General features: G+C 35.0%; 1 protein-coding gene and 1 pseudogene across 1 annotated transcript; one reads left to right on the top strand and one right to left on the bottom strand.

Moving 5' to 3' along the window:
- Positions 1 to 21,080, bottom strand: part of LOC102670000 (UDP-glycosyltransferase 708D1-like) — a 43,896-nt pseudogene that overhangs the window by 12,444 nt on the left and 10,372 nt on the right.
- LOC100776648 (miraculin) lies at positions 10,143 to 10,903 on the top strand. Its single transcript, XM_003534030.4, has one exon. The coding sequence runs from the start codon at positions 10,167 to 10,169 to the stop codon at positions 10,764 to 10,766; it is 600 nt and encodes a 199-aa protein (XP_003534078.1). The 5' UTR covers positions 10,143 to 10,166; the 3' UTR covers positions 10,767 to 10,903.

The raw sequence follows: 21,080 nt of genomic DNA, 5'->3' as shown, positions 1-21,080 counted from the left end.
AAAATAACGGTTGAAAAAAGTAAAGGGTTTAAAAATATGCAATAATATAAAGAAACATGAATTCATAAAAGGTGGGAACAAATACCTGCACAATGACCTTTTGAACCGGCAACTAATTTCGATGTCAACGTTGTCAGTATTTGAAGAGTTAAGTGATAATAATTCAATCCATCGAAAATTGGCAATCGAAACTCTTATTTATAAACTTATAATATTAACGGTCGAATTATATGATTTCGACACATGTACAACAATATTACTAACTACATAGATGTAACATTCATTTGATGATTTTGTGTAATTTCTTTTATAACTATTTCAATTGATATTTTGAATTTCGAATAAATCTTGCTTCTGAGTGCCCTCCAACCCCACATGCCTTGATGAAGTGGTTGAAATCGTCAATTTCGATTGAAATGAATTCCTTTGACAATGCATTCAACTTCTCGAATTTTATTCACATTTTAATCAATTTTGAATGTTATCTTCTTTTCCTACCAAACAAGCTCATCGAAATTGATAAGTTCCATAACTTAGACAAATTTTACATAACAGAGATAACACTAAGTTTAGTATTACTTTACAAATCTAGTTGACAAATTGAATCTATATAGGCCAATTGTATGAGCGGAAATCCATGACTTTGGTGCACATAGGTACATAGATTAGATCAATCCCTAATCTATATATACATTGCCCTTGCTTCTTTCTTATTCACAACAAGTCACAAAAACACAAAACTAACACTACTACATAAAAGTGCTTTAACATCGATTCTGGAGGACTTTCAACATCAGTTTAAAAATTTATGTTGAAACGGCCTTTGTTGAAAGTAGGCCCTTTCAACATCAGTTTTAAAAACTGATGTTGAAAATCATTATCTATATCAGTTCTGACAAAAAGGCCAAGGTACTTTTAGGCATGCTACATAAGAAGTTTCAATGTCTGTATTCTAAATATACTACCTTTTCCTCAAGTTGAATAACCTTAATCTTTGCACATTTTCAAAAGGACAGGGAAAATGGCGAATAAAAACTATTTATAAATATATCAAATTCTTCCAATTGCATTAATCATAATCATTTACTATTACAATACTAGACACCAAATGTCTCTTAAAACTTGGACGAATAAGTTAGGTTATTACGGATGTTTCAATTAAAACCTTTCTAGAGCACTTGACACTTTTAGGCTTCTCATTGGTTTCCCATAGTTCTGGAAATGCCACCTTCATATTATTGATGTTTTCTAATGCATGATCCACTCCCATAGTTCGAGCAGATGTACCCACCTGCATACGTGCCACATTCGATTTCACATTTAAATTCAAATTTCATCATATATTATTTTAATTGAGATGTGATGCATTTCGGTCAAAAGCCAAGGGAATTTCTAATTATACCTTCTTAAAGCTAATACAACCATAAAATAGTAATAAGAACACGTGCATGCATAGAATTGTCAAGGTTCCAAAAATTTATACTTGGAAGTTCCATTCAACTTAACTATGAGAAAGATTTAAATGTAAAAAACTAAAGTAGTTCTTATGATTAGTTCTATATGCTTCCTTTTATGCCCATTCATGATGATTTTGTGAGGTTAAGGTTACTATATGCAATTTGACATCATTACCACGAGAAAGAAAAGAAAAAACTAAAATAAAGTTCCTATGACTAGATTTTTGCGACATACCAAGACAATGTGAAGGCCAAAGGATTTTCCCGTTTATAAATTGTGGAGATTGTCACAGCTACAAAGAACTCTTTCCATGACACTCAATTCTTGTTGGTTTATAAAAAATCGATGCCAAAGATCACACGGTGGCAATTTTGAAAATTTGTTGCACAAATCAACATCGGTTTTGTAAAAAATATTGTACAATATGAGTTTCAATGATAGTTTTGTTAAAAACTGTTGTGAAATTCACATCAATTTTTAAATAAACCGTCTTGGAAAAGGTTCCTCCTTTATATAATAAATAACATGTTGATTTGCTACTTCTTCCCTGTCACTCTCAACCCCTTTTTCCTTTGGGTCTCTTTCTTCACTCTCCCTCGCCATTGCTATTTTCGGTCCTCATTGTCGTTGTTTTCCCTTTACATCCTTGACGCTGTTGTGGCCCACTTGGCTATCATTGACCCCATCACAAAGCTTGTTGTCGTCGCTGGTGCTCCGAAGGCTGTCTACAGTTGGTTTCTTTCTCTCTTTGTTTTCCCAATCTTTCTTTAAATCTCAGAGGTGTGTGTCAGTCTCTCTCTCTCTCTCTCTCTCTCTCTCTCTCTCTCTCATACACAGATCTGAGTTAAGTTAGGTTTAGGGTTCGCGATTGAGCTATGCCTAGACCTAGCCTTGGAGAATCAGGTTCTGAAAGCATGGAATGTTCTCGCGTGAAGACAAATTTGCACACACCTGATAGAAATGGAGTCTCACCCACACATAACCCTATTATCAACACCATTTCTAGAATCTTCCAAGCTTGAATCTCTCCTAAAAGCTCCCTTATTTTTCCCTCCTTAATTCATAGGTTTTTTCTTCAACCCCCAAATCACAATTGAAAGTTGTGTGCAGTGAGATTGTGATTGGTAATGCCCAATCAGTATCAAGCTCTCAACCTTTTCTTCTTGATCATGTCTATTTAAAATAAGCTGACATATTTGATATCGCAGAGTTGAATTGTGATCTAGACAAAAAGGTGTATAACCCAAATCATCTTAGTTTTTCTGTTAATTTTGAACTTTTAGGAACTTGTATTGTCTGAACTTAGGCACATGAAGGATGGGGTATCAGAGAGCAAAAATATGGAGACGACTCAGTAAAGGATTTAGAACCTTTTAAGAGGAATTATGCTTCAATACTAAACCAATTAACTGAAGCAAATGAACAGACATGGATTTTCAATATTGTCTATCTATACACCTTCTCATTGCAATAATTTACAATTTCATGAGTTTATTGAACTTTTGCAGGTTTCTTCTACCTTGTTCTGCTTTAGGCAACACAACATATATCAAGCAAGCTCCTCTGTTTTGTCATTAAAGCCCAAGGCTAATATTGATGATCCAAGTGATCCGGCCAGCTCTTCAAATTGTTTGGCTTGCCACAACCAATAATCTATATCTCAAAGTTATATAGCTGAGATTGTCGAAAGTTGTAGAAGAAAAGCAAGCACAATGGATAATTGTTTGGATATTGATTTGTAAGTAAATTTTTAAAAGTATTTTCGATTTTAAAGTTAATTTTGATAATGATTATATTTCGATAGTAATTTCAATAGTAACCAGAAGTAGAGATTGAAAAAGAAAAAGTTACGAGAAAAAATAAAGGTTGAAAAAAGTAAAGGTTTTAAAAATGTGCAATGATGTCAAGAAACATGAATTCATAAAAGGTAGGAATGAATACATACACAGCGACCTTCCGAACCAGTAGCCAATTTCGATATGCGGCATTGTCGATATTTGAGAAGTTAAGTGATAATCATTCAATCCATCGAAAATTAACAATCAGAGGTCGTATATATATATAATTCTAATATTAACGGTTGAATTCTATGATTTTGACACATGGATAACAATATTATTAACTACATAGATGTAACATTCATTGGATGATTTTGTGTAACTTCTTCATAATTGCTTTAACTGATATTTCAAATTTTGAAAAAATCTTGTTTTTGAGTGCCTTCCAACCCTAGCGCCTTAATGAAGTCGTTGAAACCATCAATTCTGATTGAAATGAATTCCTTTGATGGCGCATTCGACTTCTCAATTTTTTTTCACATTTTGATCAATTTTGAATGCTATCTTATTTTCCTACCAAACAAGCTCATTCAAATTTCATAAGTTCCATAACTTAGACAAATTTTACACAACAGAGGTAACACTAAGTATAGTATGAACTTTACAAATCTTGTTGACAAATTGAATCTTTATAGGCCAATTGTATGAGCGGAAATCCATGACCTTTGTAACATTTCATTTTTCATAAAATAAACTAAAAATGATTTTATTTAAAAATTAATAAAGTTTTAAGAAAATAATGAGATTTTTTGTAATTAAATAAATAAAGAGAATTAGTTTTATTAATAAAAATAATGTTTTTAAGGTATATAAAATGAATATCTATTTTTATAGGAAATGAAATTTTTTTATTTATTCATTTGATAAAGAGTAAAATAGAGTTCATTTTTATAAAATAAAGAAAAATATAGTGAATAATAGGTTGAGAGTATCCTAGCTATAAATAAAGATATATTAGGTTAGTTTTAACATTTACGACATGCCTCTACACTCTATCTTTCTCTCAAATTCATTTTTCATTTTCCCTCTTCCAAAACCCTCTCTTTTTTTCACATACAATCAAACATGTACCAGTAAAACTATGACCGTCGACACGTTAACCGTTGGATCATCGTGAAATGAGAACACTAGTTTCATAACACACTCTCGCATATCCCCATCATTGGGATTTGAGAAATAATATCTGCTGTGAGAGAAATGTCCCTTGCACCTAGCTATTTTTTTTCCCGCATACACCCAAATCTAGCTCGGTAAAACTATGATCTCGTACTCGTTAACCATTGGATTGTTGTTCAATTTGACCACCAGGTTTGCAATACATTTTCCCATATTTCCACCGTTGAGATTTTCAAAATAATATCTATGGTGAGAGAAATTTCCCTCGCACAGAGATAATGAAATGGAGGCTCCAATCCCTCCCCCTTTTCTCTAATGCTTAGAAACCTTAATAGAGCAACTAGAGGAAAAAATTGAAAAATTTTAGGAAATTGCTAGAGATGCTACTATCACTGTCTGACTACACACGTGAGTCCACTTAGAGGTAAGGGATGAGTTTATCATAATTGGGGTTAGAATGAACATTTATAGAAATCCGTAGAGGATCAAATTGGGATTTATTTTGGAATGTTTACTGTATTGTGATTCTTCCTTTATGATTATAATTACGATATTGTTGTGTTTGACGGACCAATTGATGCCCTGATGCGAATTGGTTGATAAAATTGAGTGCTCTTGGTGTTTTCCTATTTTTTTACCTATGATTTTGATTCCTTTGATTTTAATATGATTATGTGAAATTGTTTAAGGTATTTAATCATATGAACATAACATATTATTATTATTATTATTATTATTATTATTATTATTATTATTATTATTATTATTATTGTGTGACATGTATATAATGCATGAGGTGTGATAACATGTTGTCTTGGGATTATGGAAGTGTACTAAACTATGTGTAAGTGACAAGTTGAGTATGTGTTAAATTGTGAGATCACACATGTGTATTGAGATATTGTGTTCATTGAGTTGTGAGCTATGAACCATACAATCACATGACTAAAAAATCCTTTAATGGCGGCGACTTAATGCGCGACGAGTACTGTGATGGGATCCACTGTGGGAATCCGACGAGTTTAATCACTTTGAGGCGCAACAAGTTAAAATTATTTTGAGAACAATAGAGGAGTTGTGTTTTGTACAGTTCATAGATAAAGTATGCGTGCTAAAATGTTTTCTGGGTTGGACTTGAATCTAGAAGGAGAAGCCCTGACGGACTCTTCGAAGTGTAGGTCTTGGGGATAAATACACTTGGTTTGAATGTTCCTTGAAACCTATGTTGATCCCATATGGTTGGAGTGTTCTTGCAAAACATAGTGACCCTAACAGGTCTCCCTAGGATTTTACCTAGTGAAAGTGACCTGACTTACCAGTGTGTGATCTGTCTTGTCATGTACTCTTGGGCGCCCGATGAGGTTTTTCACTGACATAATATCACATTGCATATATGATTGAGTCTTAGTATATTGTTGCATAACGCTTGTATATTTATCGATATTTATTGGTTGAGTGATATTGTGTTTTGATCCTTGAGTAAGTGAATGATGTGAAAATGTGTGAAGCGTGTAGTTGTTGATATGTGATGTTATGCGATAAGTGATGGAATGACATATGTCGTGTTAAAGTAAATTGTATGTCATTTATATGATATGCATATATATGTTGTCTCATTTCTCTCTATTAGTTAGGAATGTGATAACTCACTCCTTGTGTGTTGTTTGTGTTTGGATCTTGTGATGATCTTGAACTTTGTGTTTGTGGGAGCAGATGGTTGATAACTGCTAAATATAAGCTATTTTGATAGTAAAAATATATTGAAAATATCTTTAAAAATATTTATTTAGCAGTTATCTTTGGCTTAAATATTAAGATTTGATATTTTTCTTATTTATGTCTTGCAGATATGAAAAGGAGAGATTAAAGGAGAAAAAGATCTAGAAAATATCCAAAATATCAAGAAATCTCAGGAAGATATGATTACATGCAAAACAAATCCAAAAGATATCAAAAATATCAAAAAAAGAAGATTTTTAGCATCAAGCCCACGTCCACTACAACAACTATAAAAAGGGAGTCAAGCCAAGCAGAAAAGAACAACACACAACAACCCCTTCTCCTAGGGGTTTCATTTACTCCCTCTCTTTCTTTCACCCCTTTCTCATTGTAAAGCCCTCAATGGTCATGAGTGGTGGCTAAGCCTCTAGCTAGGGTCTGGCAGGCCTAAAAGCCAAGCGATTATGATGTACTCACTATTTATCAATGCAAAGGTGTTTTCTATTCTATTATCTTTTCTGCTTTTATCTTGCATTATTCATCTTTATATTCTGTTAGAGGTTAGACGCTCGGGAGAGGGTAACTTCTAAATAAGATTTAAGGAAGGTATGCATGCATTGGTTTTAGGGGTTAGACACTCGAAAGAGGGTAACTTCTAATAGAACAAAAAGAAAGAATTTCATAAGAAAGTCATTGCTAGGAATAGAATGATTATTTTATGCCCATGCATTCTTGCAAACATCTAGAATTCATACTTCATGCATTTTATTTGTTGAGTCTTTGCAAAGGAATTTGGAAGATAAATAAATAAAATAGGCTTGTCATCGTGAGGAATCAGGGGTAAGTAATTGAACAAATGTGGGTAGAACAGAGTCACCTAAATTGATAAAGAAAAATCATAAACTCATACATCCTAGGCAAATAAGGCAGGCCAGGTCCCAATCTTATCATATTCTGATTTTATCTTCTATTTTTATCTTTTACTTTTCTTATCTTATTTTTTTTTATCTTCTATTTTCTCTTATCATATTTTAATTTAAATATTTTATCTTTTATATTTATCTTTAAATCTTTTATCCTTTCTTTTAAATCTTTATCTTATCTACTATATTTTCTTATCTTTATTTTAAATTCTTTATCTATTGCTTTTAGATTGGGTTTGCATTAATCTAAGTACAAACAAAGTCCCTGTGGATTCGACACTCGGACTTCCGAGTACTTTACTACTTGTGACAAATTTGGTACACTTGCCAATGAGTTAACAATGGTTATGTGGATGACTATGGAGAACCTCATGTTAGAGGATGCTAGAACATAATGTTCTGATAGGATGTGACATTGGAACATGGAGTTATGTATTAATTGCGTGTAGTTTTTATCATTTTGTTTCACATGCTGAGTCTTTAGTTCATTCTTTGGAGCTTTGGAAGGCCTTGTTTTGAGTCGGAGATGTTTTTAATAAGTTTTATTTGGCAACAGTAAAGTGAATGTGACCATTTTACCCACATGAATTTGTTTAAGTGATTTGAATAAAATTGATTTAATTAAATTTCTGATTATTATATGTTTTTCTTAAGTATATGTATGTCGGGGTAGAGGGTCTTACAACCTTGGTGCACATAGGTACATAGATTAGATCAATCCCTAGTCTATATATAAATCGCCCTCACTTCTTCCTTATCCACCACAAGTCACAAAAACGCAAAGATAACACTACTACATAAAAAGGCTTTAACATCGGTTTTGGAGGACTTTCAACATCAATTTTAAAAACGATGTTGAAATGACCTTCGTTGAAAGTAGTCCCTTTGAATGTGGTCAAAGAAGGCTAAACTGTGGTGTTAGGAAGCCTTGAGGCAACAACCTTCTTCAATCTGCTACCAAAGAAGGCTAAACTGGGAACTAAAGATCTAGTCCAAAGCTATTCAAGCTCAGCCTCAACCTTCATTGTAGCTACTCTTTCATAAAAGTTTACTAACTTGTCACATGTTTCCAATTTACAAATAGGGAATAACACATTAACACAAAAGGAATCAAAAACAATTTCAATATTAGGACATACCACCCAATCCCCATACCCGTGCAACATAGGACTCATTGGAAGAAAAACCAATACCAAAATTCAAAACATAAAATAGAAACTCACTACTCAGCTTCAGCCTCGCAAGACAAATCGTGACCTTGCAAACATATTCAAAACTTCTATTGGAGACCAATATCTGGAAACCCTAGCAACGAGGTGCATGCGTAAAACAAACCAAAAGGCAGACACATATTCCACCATACCGTATGTTCTCTATCAATTCACTCGACCAAATAATCAAACATACGATGCGCAGTGTATGAAACAGAGGGATAATGCTAATCAAAGAGTTCATAAGCAACGAAACACAAGTGGGCTAGGAAAATGAAACAAAATGAGATTAAAAATGAAACGAAGTGCATAGGAAAGATACTTACTCAATGAAAAAAAACAATTTTTGGGTTCAATTTGGAGAAGGAAGAGGGCCAGCGAATGAGGGAGAGTTTGTAGTGTGCAATGGTGGGCAACAACGAGGCAATGGCAATGTGCGGCGGCTTCTAGAAGGTTCTTCATGAGGGAGGCAGCCTGGGACTCCAAGATGGGACCATCAACCATGTGGTCGAAAAGTGTGTGGGGCTGGCGGAAAAAGGGTTTAAGGATTTAGGGATTTTGGCAATTTTTCAAACTCAAGTTTCCAAGAGTTGGTTGCTTCACTCGATATATAAAAATTTCACATGTACAACAACGACAATTTTAGGTAAAACCATCTTTAAAATTGTTCCAACTAAGACAATTTTAGTCAAAACCGTCTTAAATTTGAGTGTCTTTACACAACTTATTTATGAAAATATCACCGATAGTTTTTTTAAGACGAATTTGATAGAATCAACTTTATTTTAGCGTCGTAAAAGGTTGCTTTTATAGTAGTGGTAGTTTGCCAAAAATAGTTTCGCGGGACACTTTTTTATTTTTTAATTTCATTCTTGGTGAATCGTGAACTACATCACCATCTCCTATGAATAAATTACCTTTAATTTATGGGCTTGTTTTCTCTTTGTCTATAAAAGATTACTTATGATTTTTAATAAAATATATAATTAAGGCGTATCTAAAAGTGCAATATGTAATTTATCCAAAATAGTTAGGTATATACCTAATAAAAAAGAGTAGGGGAGAGGAAATTAAAGGAGTGGTTACGTACTTTTTTATTCAGAAATTTTTTTTATTAAGTAATTAAAGTTGTAAGATCATAGGATTTGTCACCCTTTAATGGTTCCTATAATTCAATAGTGTAATATATTTAGCAAATATATATATAAAAAAAATTCAATGAAGTCAACAAACTTTAATTTACAAAACTTAATATATATATATATATATATATATATATATATATATATATATATATATATATATATATATTACAAGTAAAGTAAAGGGAAAATCTGTTAATTAAAGCTTATAAGAAATACTACTGCATGCAGAATTCATGGTTCTCTTCAAAACGTTGGATTTCTGAAAGACGACGGTAAAATATTTGATTGCTATCAGATTGAATATCCACATCTTTTTCAGCCCCCACCTGCCTAATTAAATTGGAAGACAAAAAGAAAAAGTTAATCTTAAAAAAAGGAAAATTCGTTAATCTCACAATAGAGAGCTTAATTAAAAAAATGAAAATGCACTAGTCTGTGTGCTTCCTTATACTTTTACATGCTAAACAGACGAAGCTGACTTATTACTTGATCGATGATACAAGAAGTTAGCTAGGCACTTAATGACTGTGTGTAAACCTCGAAGTTCATCTGAAACTTAGAGTCCAACCAATCAGATTATGTGGAACTTTCCAAATCTTGCTGACAAACTTGAATCTTAATTTATAGGCCAATTGTATAAGCAAAATCCATGACTTTTGTGCACAGGGGTACATGGATTAGACCAATTCCGAACCTATATATAAATCTCCCTCTTCTTCCATATCCATCACAAGACACAAAACTAAAAACAGAAAAATGAAGATGACATTGGTAACATTGGTCCTTATAGTTGCCTTGAGCACAAAGGCACTTCTTGGTGCAGCAGGTCCTGCACCTGAGCAAGTGCTGGACACATCAGGGAAGATAGTTCGAGCTCGTTCGAGTTACTACATCGTTCCGGCTTCCCCCGATTTAGGTGGCCTTGATATGGCAAGCACAGGTGCAGATTGCCCTCTTGATGTTGTAGCAGTTGATGGTTACCAAGGCCAGCCTTTGATCTTTACACCTGTTAATTTTAACAAAGGTGTCATTCGTGTTTCCACTGATCTCAACATCTATTTCCCCGTTGGCACAAGTTGTCCACAGACCACAGCGTGGAAGCTTAAGGACTATGATTATTCAACATCACAGTGGTTTGTGACTACTGGTGGTGATTTCGGCAACCCCGGTTCGCAAACCGTGGCGAATTGGTTCAAGATTGAGAAGTATGAGGATGCTTACAAGTTGGTCTACTGTCCAAGTGTGTGCAACGATTGCAGTTATCCATGCAGTGATATTGGAATATACCAGGATGAATATGGCAAACGTCTTGCTCTAAGTTCTGAACCATACAAAGTGAAGTTCCAGCGGGCTTGATTATTGAATTGATAACAAAACTAATTAAAGAATAATGAATAAGTGTAATGAACTACTTTATGCTTTTGCTGCATATATGGTAATTCTCATGTTGAGTTCCTTGCCACGGACTTGATAATAAATAAACAAGTTACTTTCTATTTTTAGTCTTTTGAAAATTTCTAGTTTCTGTTCGTCTTTGTCATTGTTTGCAATTGGCATGCATATTCGTGATTTACAATGGAGGCTTTTACATTGCAATGAAGGTGGCCGTTAGACTGGTGGAAAATGGATAAAACACTTTGTTCTGGAGTGGTTTCCATGGTAAATGGAGGGAGAGCGTATTTATGGGAGTGGAGATAGCAATACCACAGGAATAGCGTTGTTTTTAGTTTCCATTGTAAAATGTCCCCAAACCTGGTCTCGTTTTCTCGGTTGGTGTATGAATCCGCTTCTGTGCTTGTCCACATCTCTTAGCTTCGTGGGAGGCTCTGTTTTATTAGCCTGTGGGTACTATAGAAATAGCATTTTGGAAGGCTTTTTGTGTCTATAGTTTTTTAGTTCATGTTTTTTAGTGTATAGCTTTCTGCGTCTAGAGTGACTGTACAATTTAATGTTACGAGATCAATTCAAAGTGAATAAGAAGTAACTTTACAATCACCTAGCTCGGTCGCCCACTAGAAACATATAGTATTACAAATGAAGTAAAACACAAACAGCACTGCCTAGCTATGACTAAACATCACAAATGAAGTAAAACCTAAAAAGAACTTACACAGCAAAATAAGTTGCGAGAGTACCGCTTCCCCAATCCATTAAAACTATTGAAATTGCTATAAATTTATAGAATATTCTTAAATATAATATGTATGAAAATGGTAGAATGTCTTAGAACTATAGTATGTATGAATATGGTAGAACAATCTAGAACTATAATGTGTATGAATATGGTAGAACAATCTAGAATTATAATGTGTATGTATAAGATAGAAGAATCTAGAACTATCATGATACTAATCTATCATGAAAACTCTAGAAAGACTTAAAGCAATGTAGAAACATTCACCACTATTGAGAGGTTGGTGACTTGAGCTTATAAATAGGCAATTGGTATGTTGTAATTGATATTCCAAGAAACCAATGACATAGCCTTCTTTCTAAAACAATTCTCTAAAACTATCAATTATCAACTATCCTATAACCAACTACCAACAGTGGTATCAGAGCTACGTTCGGTCATACATTGGGCGTAGTTATATCACCTACCTACCATTCCGAAATCCTCCCAACTACTTCAAAAATTTCCTTTATACTATTGTCGCAACATGTCCTTTTGCGGGCGTGCGAGGCGAGGCTCACGGGTGCGCTTTCCAAAGGAGGAAAGATGCGCGGAGTCGCCACCAACGTTTATTTGTGGAAAACGTCGGAAAAACTGAAGGAAACCGGTCAAAATGAAAATTCTAAGTTCGGGAGTTGTATTTACGTTTGAGGAAGGTATTAGCACCTCTCACGTTTGTCTCAAAGGACAACAGCCTATTTTTTTAGAATTGTGGAAATTGTGTTACCTTAACTTTTATTTCTTTTTATTTTTTGAGGTCGACAAAAGCGGGGCTTTTGCTCCTACGTACCCTCCATCAAAGAGGAAATCAGACCTACGTAGTTCTTTCTTAAGAGTGAATCAAGCGATTCTTTTTACTTGAAAGGTGATCATTTTAAGGCGTTGGACCTTAAAAATGATCCATTTACTTGGTAAGGAAAACTGAAATGATAAACTTTCAAACCCTTTTTAGTGACCTTTTTTGTGGACGAGCTTGACTAGGAGAGTTGATTTTAGCCTTAGTTTCACTTTAGTTATTAGTCAATTCGATTAAGAATGAAAAATCCCAAAGAGATAACGTCCGATTGATTTTTTCGCTTCATTTTACTAAAAAGTATTTTTTATTATATTATTATTATTTTACCTCTTTTTTTATTTCCAACGTGGTTACGGCACGACCGAACGGTCGGAATTCATTTTAACAGAAATTAACGAATATTACAAATCAAATGATCGGTGGAAATTTATTTTATTTTTTGATTAGGCGAGAGATGACTTAAATAAATGACTGAAGCACGTCAAAAGGGGGTACGGAAAGTAAATGAAAACGAGAATAAAAGTACATGAAACAAATGAGGACCACCACGGGTACATAGAAGGAATTGAAAAGCTCGATTTGGAAACTTACCCGTTGAAGAACGAAGAACGGATGAAGAACGGTGAATAACGGAGGAAAACCTTCACGGATTTGCTTACGGAAACATCTCGAAAGCGTTACGGAAGCACCTCGGCTTTGATTTTCTTCACGGAAACAATTTCTTTCACCCAAAACAGCTGAAATACATCACCAGGGAGATCCAGGATCCTTAGAATAGCCCCCTTAACCCAATTTATAGGAAAAAGGGGGAGGAGGTTGCCGTCTAGCTCGCCCAGGCCAGAAGCAATCCAGCTTCAAAAAATCATTCTGGAAGGCCCAATTCAAAATTTCGAAATTGCTATTTGCACCCCCTAATTTTGATAAGTTCACCCCCTTTCTTTCATAATTTACGGAAAAGTTACGGAAGCATATAGGACTTGATTTTGTTCTTTTTTCTCTTCCCTCTTACCCGTATTAAGTGAAATATGCATATTTAGGGTTATGGGAATTTTACGGAAGCATTACGGGTGTCCCGGAAGCCCCGGAATCCCATTTTTTAACAAAACGAGGGAGGTGGTTGCCACCTAGCTCGCCCAGGCGAGCTAGATTGCTTTCACCTTAAGCAAGATATTGCCCAGAAACCCCTAGAAGGGCCCAGATTCGAAAATTACTATTTGCACCCCTCATTTTACTAAATACACCCCTTTGCCCTTTTTTTGGCGATTCTTTTTCCGTAACGTTACGAAACTTTACGAATTTCATAACGATGCCTATTTTCTTTCCGTAAGGTTACGAATCCTTACGGATCATGTATTTACTTTTTTTTTGCTTTCGAAGAAGTTACGGAAACTCACGGATTGCGCAAAAACACCTCTTTTCCATTTCCGCCACATTACGGAATTTCACGGATCGCGTAAGCCTGCTTCCTTTTAATTTCCAGCATGTCTCGGGACTTCACATATTGTGAAACAAAGGATGCCAAGTATCTCAAAACGGCCGATCAAAGGTTGCATATTATCAAGTAATAATCCCCGGACGAAATTAGGGTATGACAACTATTAACCCACTCCAATAATATTTTTTCTAAGCTATGGATAACATTACTCATTCGTCAACTATTTCTGTCCCTTTCTTCTATGGTAAAAATTATGATTTCTGGCGTGTTAAAATGGAAACATATTTTTCATCTCAAGATTTATGGGACATAATAGAAGAAGGTTTCACCATTCTCGCTGATACTTCAACTCTTAATGCATCTCAAGAAAAAGAGTTGAAGAAAAATAAACAGAAAAATTCAAAGGCGTTGCTCTTCTTGCAACAAGCAGTGACTGATCCAATTTTCCCAAGAATTATGGGAGCTAAGACTGTCAAAGAAGCGTGGAACACATTACAGGAGGAATTTCAAGGAAGTGTTAAAGTACGTGCCGTTAAACTTCAATCTCTAAGAAGAGATTTTGAACTATTGAAGATGAAGGAGTCTGAGACAGTTAAAGATTATTATTCTAAAGTTAAAGAAATAGTTAATCAAATGAGAGCTTTTGGGGAAGATATTCTTGATAAGAAAATTGTTGAGAAAATTCTAATTACTATGCCCCAAAAGTTTGACCCAATCGTGACAACGATTGAGAAAACCAAAGATCTGTCCACTCTATCAGAGACAGAACTTGTGGACTCTCTTGAAGCATATGAGCAAAGACTGTATAGGCATAAAGAAGATACACTTGAAAATGTCTTCCAGTCAAAGTTTAAATTTCAGCCTCAAAACAAAGAAAATAGAGGAAAGAAAAATTATGGAGAAACTTCCAGAAGAAGAGAAGGTTCTAGGAATTTCCTTAAGAACAAAACAGATAAAAATCCTCCATGCAATATATGCAAAAGGCAAGGCCACACAGAGAAAAATTGTTGGTTCCATAATATGTCACAATGCAACCATTGCAAGAAGTTCGAGCACGTAGAGAAAAATTGTTGCAACAAAAATAGGCATCAAGCCAATATCGCAGAGGAGCATGATCAAGAACAATGTATGTTCTATGCCACTCAAGACTCAATAAAAGAAAAAGGAGGAAGCTGGTACTTGGACAGTGGATGTAGCAATCACAAGGCCAAGGATGAGACTATTTTCAAAAGCATTGACGAGTCTGTCAAAGTCAAAGTTCGACTGGGAAATGGAAGTGTGGTTGAATCAAAAGGCAAAGGCATTGTCATGGTGGAGACAGATAAAGGTACGCGACTCATCCATGATGTCTTACTAGTTCCCAACCTAAAAGAAAATCTTCTAAGCATTGGCCAAATGATGGAGAGAGGCTACACACTTCACTTTGAAGGAGGTGTATGCAAAATCTTAGACAACAAAAATAAAAGGTCTGAGATAGCCCAAGTAAAGATGAATAAGAGCAATAGAAGCATCCCTCTAAATTTAAAATATGCAACAAACATTGCCATGAAGGTACAAGTTGGTGATTCATGGCTATGGCATCGAAGATTTGGCCACTTCAACACACATGCCTTGAAGTTGTTACATGAGAAGAACATGATAAGAGATTTTCCAAGCATAAAGGAGAACAATGAAGTGTGTGAAGGATGTCTCCTTGGTAAGCAACGCCGATTTCCTTTCTCAACAAGCGGAGCATGAAGAGCAAAAGATCTATTAGAGTTTATACATACGGACGTCTGTGGACCAATGAGGACGCCATCACATGAGAACAACAGGTAATTCATACTCTTCATTGATAACTTCTCTAGAATGACATGGGTATATTTTCTAAAAGAAAAATCATAAGTCTTTGGAGTATTCAAAAAGTTCAAGGCCCTTGCTGAAAATCAAAGTGGAAAACGGATAAAAGTACTAAGAAGTGATTGCGGCAAAGAGTACACCTCTCGCGAGTTTGAAAGATTTTGTGAGGATGAAGGCATTGAGCGACAACTTACAATCGCATATTCTCCTCAACAAAATGGAGTGTCCGAGAGAAAGAATTGCACAGTTATGGAAATGGCTAGATTGATGCTCAAGGAGAAGGGACTACCTAACGCATTCTGGGCTGAAGCAGTCTACACTGTTGTTTACATACTCAACAGATGTCCAACTAAGTCTGTAAAAGACAAGACTCCAATTGAAGCTTGGAACGGGAAGAAGCCATCAGCAAAGCACCTAAGGGTCTTTGGATCTATATGCTACATTCATATTCCATACGTGAAGAGGCACAAGCTTGAAGACAAGACTATACGAGGTATCTTCCTTGGGTATAACAATATCTCTAAGGGTTATCGTGTCTACAACTTGCAAACTAAGAAACTCGTCATCAGTCGAGATGTTGAAGTTGATGAGTACGCTTCTTGGAATTGGGATGAAGAAAAAATGGAGAAGAACGTTCTTATACCCGCTCAACTACCTCAAGAAGAAGCTGAGGAAGAAAACCCAGGTGAACCACCTTCACCTCCACCACAACAACAAGATCAAGAACTATCATCACCAGAGTCTACTCCAAGATGAATAAGATCTTTGGTGGACATATATGAAACCTGTAACTTGGCCATACTTGAACCTGGAAGCTTTGAAGAAGCGTCAAAGCATGAAGTATGGGTCAAGGCAATGGAAGAAGAGATACAGATGATCAAGAAAAACAACACATGGGAGTTAGTAAATCGTCCCCATGGAAAAGATATCATTGGGGTTAAGTGGGTCTATAAGACAAAGCTCAACCCTGATGGCACCATACAGAAACACAAGGCGAGGCTAGTAGCTAAGGGTTACTCACAACAACCCGGAATTGACTACAATGAGACATTTGCACCAGTAGCTCGTCTTGATACCATAAGAGCTCTAATAGCTCTTGCGTCACAAAAAGGATGGAGTATCCATCAACTAGATGTCAAATCCGCCTTCCTTAACGGCGTACTTGAAGAAGAGATCTATATGGAGTAGTCATAAGGATTCGTTTCTGAAGGCAAAGAAAGCAAAGTGTTAAGACTAAGAAAAGCACTCTACGGTTTGAAGCAAGCACCTCGAGCATGGTATAGCAGAATCAATCAGTATTTCATGGATCGAGGATTCAGGAGGAGCAAGAGTGAGCCTACACTTTACATGAAGTCTCAAGGTTAGTACACTCTTTTACTCTCTCTATATCTAGATGATCTTATCTACACGGGAAACAATACTAAGATGATCATGGAGTTTAAAGAAGACATGATGAAGACCTTTGAGATGACCGACCTTGGTTTGATGAGTTACTTCCTCTGCATAGAGGTAAGTCAAAGAAATGAAGGGATATTCATCTCGCAAAAGAAATACACAGAAGGCTTACTTAAGAAATTCAAGATGTATGGTTGCAAACCTGTTGCTACTCCACTCATAAAAAATGAGAAACTACAGAAGAATGATGGAGCACCAGAAGCTGATGCATCCAAATACCGAAGTCTAATTGGAAGGCTCCTATATTTGACAACTACACGACCTGACATAATGTATGCTACAAGTCTTCTATCAAGATTCATGCAAAGCCCAAGTCAAATACACTTTGGAATAAGAAAAAGAATTTTAAGGTATCTACAAGGAACAAAAGAGTTCGGTATATGGTATACTACAGAAAACAACTCATAATTACTTGGCTACATCGATAGTGATTGGGCAGGTTCGACAGATGACATGAAGAGTACCTCTGGCTATGCTTTCTCACTAGGATCAGGAATGTTCTCTTGGGCGTCGAAGAAGCAAGCTACAGTAGCACAATCAACAATAGAAGCAGAGTATGTGGCAGCCGCTGAAGCAATGAGTCAAACTATATGGCTTCGTAGGATACTTGAAGACATGGAAGAAAAACAAGATGAGCCTACTAAAATCAACTACGACAACAAATAAGCAATTGAAATGGCGAAGAATCCAATTCATCACAGCAGAACAAAACACATAGCAATCAAGTATCACTTTATCAAAGAAGCTGAAGCAACTAAAGAGATCAAACTCGACTACTGTAGAACAGAAGATCAAATTGCAAACATATTCACGAAGGCGTCGCCGAGACCAAGATTTGAAGAATTACGAGCTATGCTCGGAGTCACAGAAATTTGCATCAAGGAGGAGTGTTGGAATTGCTACAAATTTCTAGAATATTCTTAAATATAATATGTATGAAAATGGTAGAATATCCTAGAACTATAGTGTGTATGAATATGGTAGAACAATCTAGAACTATAATGTGTATGAATATGGTAGAACAATCTAGAACTATAATGTTCATGTATAAGATAGAAGAATCTAGAACTATCATGATACTAATCAATCATGAAAAATCTAGAAAGACCTAAAGTAATGTAGAAACATTCACCACCATTGAGAGGTGGTGACTTGAGCCTATAAATAGGCAATTGGTATGTTGTAATTGATAATCCAAGAAATCCATGACATAGCCTTCTTTCTAAAATAATTCTCTAAAACTATCAACTATCAACTATCATATAACCAACTACCAACAAAAACAAAATAAACTAGGTAAACTGTTTGTTACAAAATTAAAACATTAAACACCCAACAAAAGCTCTACCAAGTTGAAAATATAACCAACAACATCATAACAACTAACTACTACTTAGCCTTTGTAAGTAACAAAGTACTACTGAGTATTGATATTTAAGTAGCTTTAGAATTCCTCTTCCACTCCTTAATTTGTCTCTTAATAATAACCTTGCAACTCCCACCCAACACCACCAGCCGCCTTCCTAGCTACCTCCTTCATTTCTGCAACTCTTACCGGCCCTCAGAGATTCATTGTTCATCATCTCTTTGGTTCTCTTAGCAATCTCTTCTCCTTTCACCACCTCTTATGCTCCCCACCCCCATTCATGAGGCCAAATCCCTACCCCACTTATCCTTGTTGTCTATGAAGTTATCTTCTAATCCCCACTCTAAGGCCATGACAGAATAGACACTTCTTTTGTACATTTCGTTTTTCGTCAAATAAATTTAAAAGTATTTTATTTAAAAATAAATAAAGTTTTAAAAAATAATGAGGTTTTTGCAATTAAATAAATAAGGAGAAATAATTTTATTAATTAAAATAATTATTTTAAGATAAATAAAATAAATATGTGTTTTTAGAAAATAAAAAGGATGTTATATTTATTCATTTGATAGGGAGAAACTAGAGTTCACTTTTATAAAACAATAAAATAAATAAAAATAGAGTAAATAATAAGTTCATAGTTTTCTAACTATAAATAAAGACATATTGAGTCATTTCTTACATTAAAATATGTTTCTACATTTTATCTTCCTCTCAAATTCGTTTTCTCTTCTTCCTCTCCCAAAAGCTTCTCTTTTTTTCGCATACACTCAAACTTGTCTCAATAAAATTATGATCCCGGATTCATTAACCGTTGGATCGTCTTGAAATTCAGACACTAGGTTCATAACTCATTTTGCATATGCCCACCGTTGGGATTTGCAAACTAATGTCTGTGGAGAGAGAAACTCCCCTCGCATGGAGACAATAAAATTGAGGCTCCAATCTCTTCTCTTTTTCTCTAATGCTTGGAAACCCTAGAAAAACAACCAGAGGAAAAGCTTCAGGAAGCTTAGGGAACCACTAGAGACACCGCTTTCACTGTCAGACTACGCACATGAGCCCGCTTAGAGGTAAGGGATGAGATACTCATGCTTGGGGATTAAAATGAACATGTGTAGGGATCTCTAGATGATAAATTTTGGGTTATTTTGGGTTGTTTTATGAATTTCAATTATGTTCTTATTCTATTATTCATGAATTGACTGTGTTTGACGGATCAATTGATGTCTCAATGTGAAATTATTGTGAAATTGATATGTTCTTGTGTTGGGTGTGAAACCTAGATATTTAGCATTTTCTAATTAGCATGAATTGATAAAATTAAGTAAGGAAAGATTTTTCCGTAAGAGGGAGTGAGATATTGATTTTTTATTCCCTTTTCATGCTTTTTAGGGGATTTTTATATAGTTTGGAATTAATATTATAATTTGGAATTAGAATAGGCTAACCAAATGACATTATCAATTATTGTTTTAGTTTTAATATTTAGTATGAGTTTATATGTTGTTTCATATTGTTATTCTTTAAAATTGGTCAAAGTCTATTTAACTATAAGGTTCTTTGAATGTTTTAGTGAATCATTCGTGTAGTTTTGTTTGATTATATTTCACTTTGTAAATTCATGATTTGAATATTTATGTGTTTAGTCATTTATATACCGTGCATGTTTATATATGTAATACTATTTGTATATTATGAATTGTGATTAAGATTGAGTATAAGTGGCAAGTTGAGCATGTGTTAATTTGTGAGATACACGTGAACATGTAATGGTGGATTATGACGTTGGGAGGTGTTAAATTATGGACATGGGTTATGGTTGTGAATGAGTGTGTGGTTAATACTTGATGTGATATTACTTGTGTTTTGAGTTGTGAATTATACAATAACTAGATCAGTGTTTACCTTGAGAAAAGTGTTTTATGTGCAAGGTGTTAAAAGGAAAATGTAGGGTTCCAAGTTAGGAACCTGGGAAAGTGTAGGGTTCCAAGTTAGGTACCTAAGGTGTTAAATTGTAGCTCATTGTGTTAAACGTGTTTTGAAAATAAGTGTGAGGTTGTGGGTATTATATAATTCATGAGTAGTGTCTGCATGCAAAAATTGTTTTAGGGTTTGGACCTAAATCAGGAAGTTGAGGCCTTAACGGATTCTTCGAAGTCTAGACCTTAGGGATAAATACACTCAGTTTGAGTGTTCCTTTAAGCCTATGTTGATCCCATATGATTGGAACATTCTCGCAAAACAGAGTGACCCTGATTGGTCACCTTATGATTTCACTTAGTAAGAATGGCCTAACATACCCATTGTGTGGTGTGTCTTGTTATGTACTCTTTGGCGCCCTGGTGTTGTTTTTCACTAACATGGTACCACATTACATATAAGATTGAGTCTTAGTGTATTTGTTGCATAACGCATGAGGAATGATCATTGTGACTTGTTATGTGATGGTGGGTAATGAATTGTGTGAGTGTGAGATGTTTTGTTGTACTAGAGATGTGTTGTTCTAAACATGTGATTAATGTGAAAGTGTTGAATGTGATTTGTGATTAAATTCTTGGGGACAAGTGACATTATCCAATAAGTGGTAAAATGATGCTACTTGT

The sequence above is a fragment of the Glycine max genome, chromosome 9 (genome assembly GCF_000004515.6).
Source record: "Glycine max cultivar Williams 82 chromosome 9, Glycine_max_v4.0, whole genome shotgun sequence".
In the NCBI taxonomy this organism is placed as follows: domain Eukaryota; kingdom Viridiplantae; phylum Streptophyta; class Magnoliopsida; order Fabales; family Fabaceae; genus Glycine; species Glycine max.
The sequence above is the reverse complement of the archived record's forward strand: the minus strand, read 5'-3'. Positions and strand labels throughout refer to the sequence as shown.

Bases quoted from the DNA above. Each gene is read 5' to 3' on its own strand.
- LOC100776648 (XM_003534030.4), top strand. From the start codon at position 10,167: ATGAAGATGACATTGGTAACATTGGTCCTTATAGTTGCCTTGAGCACA.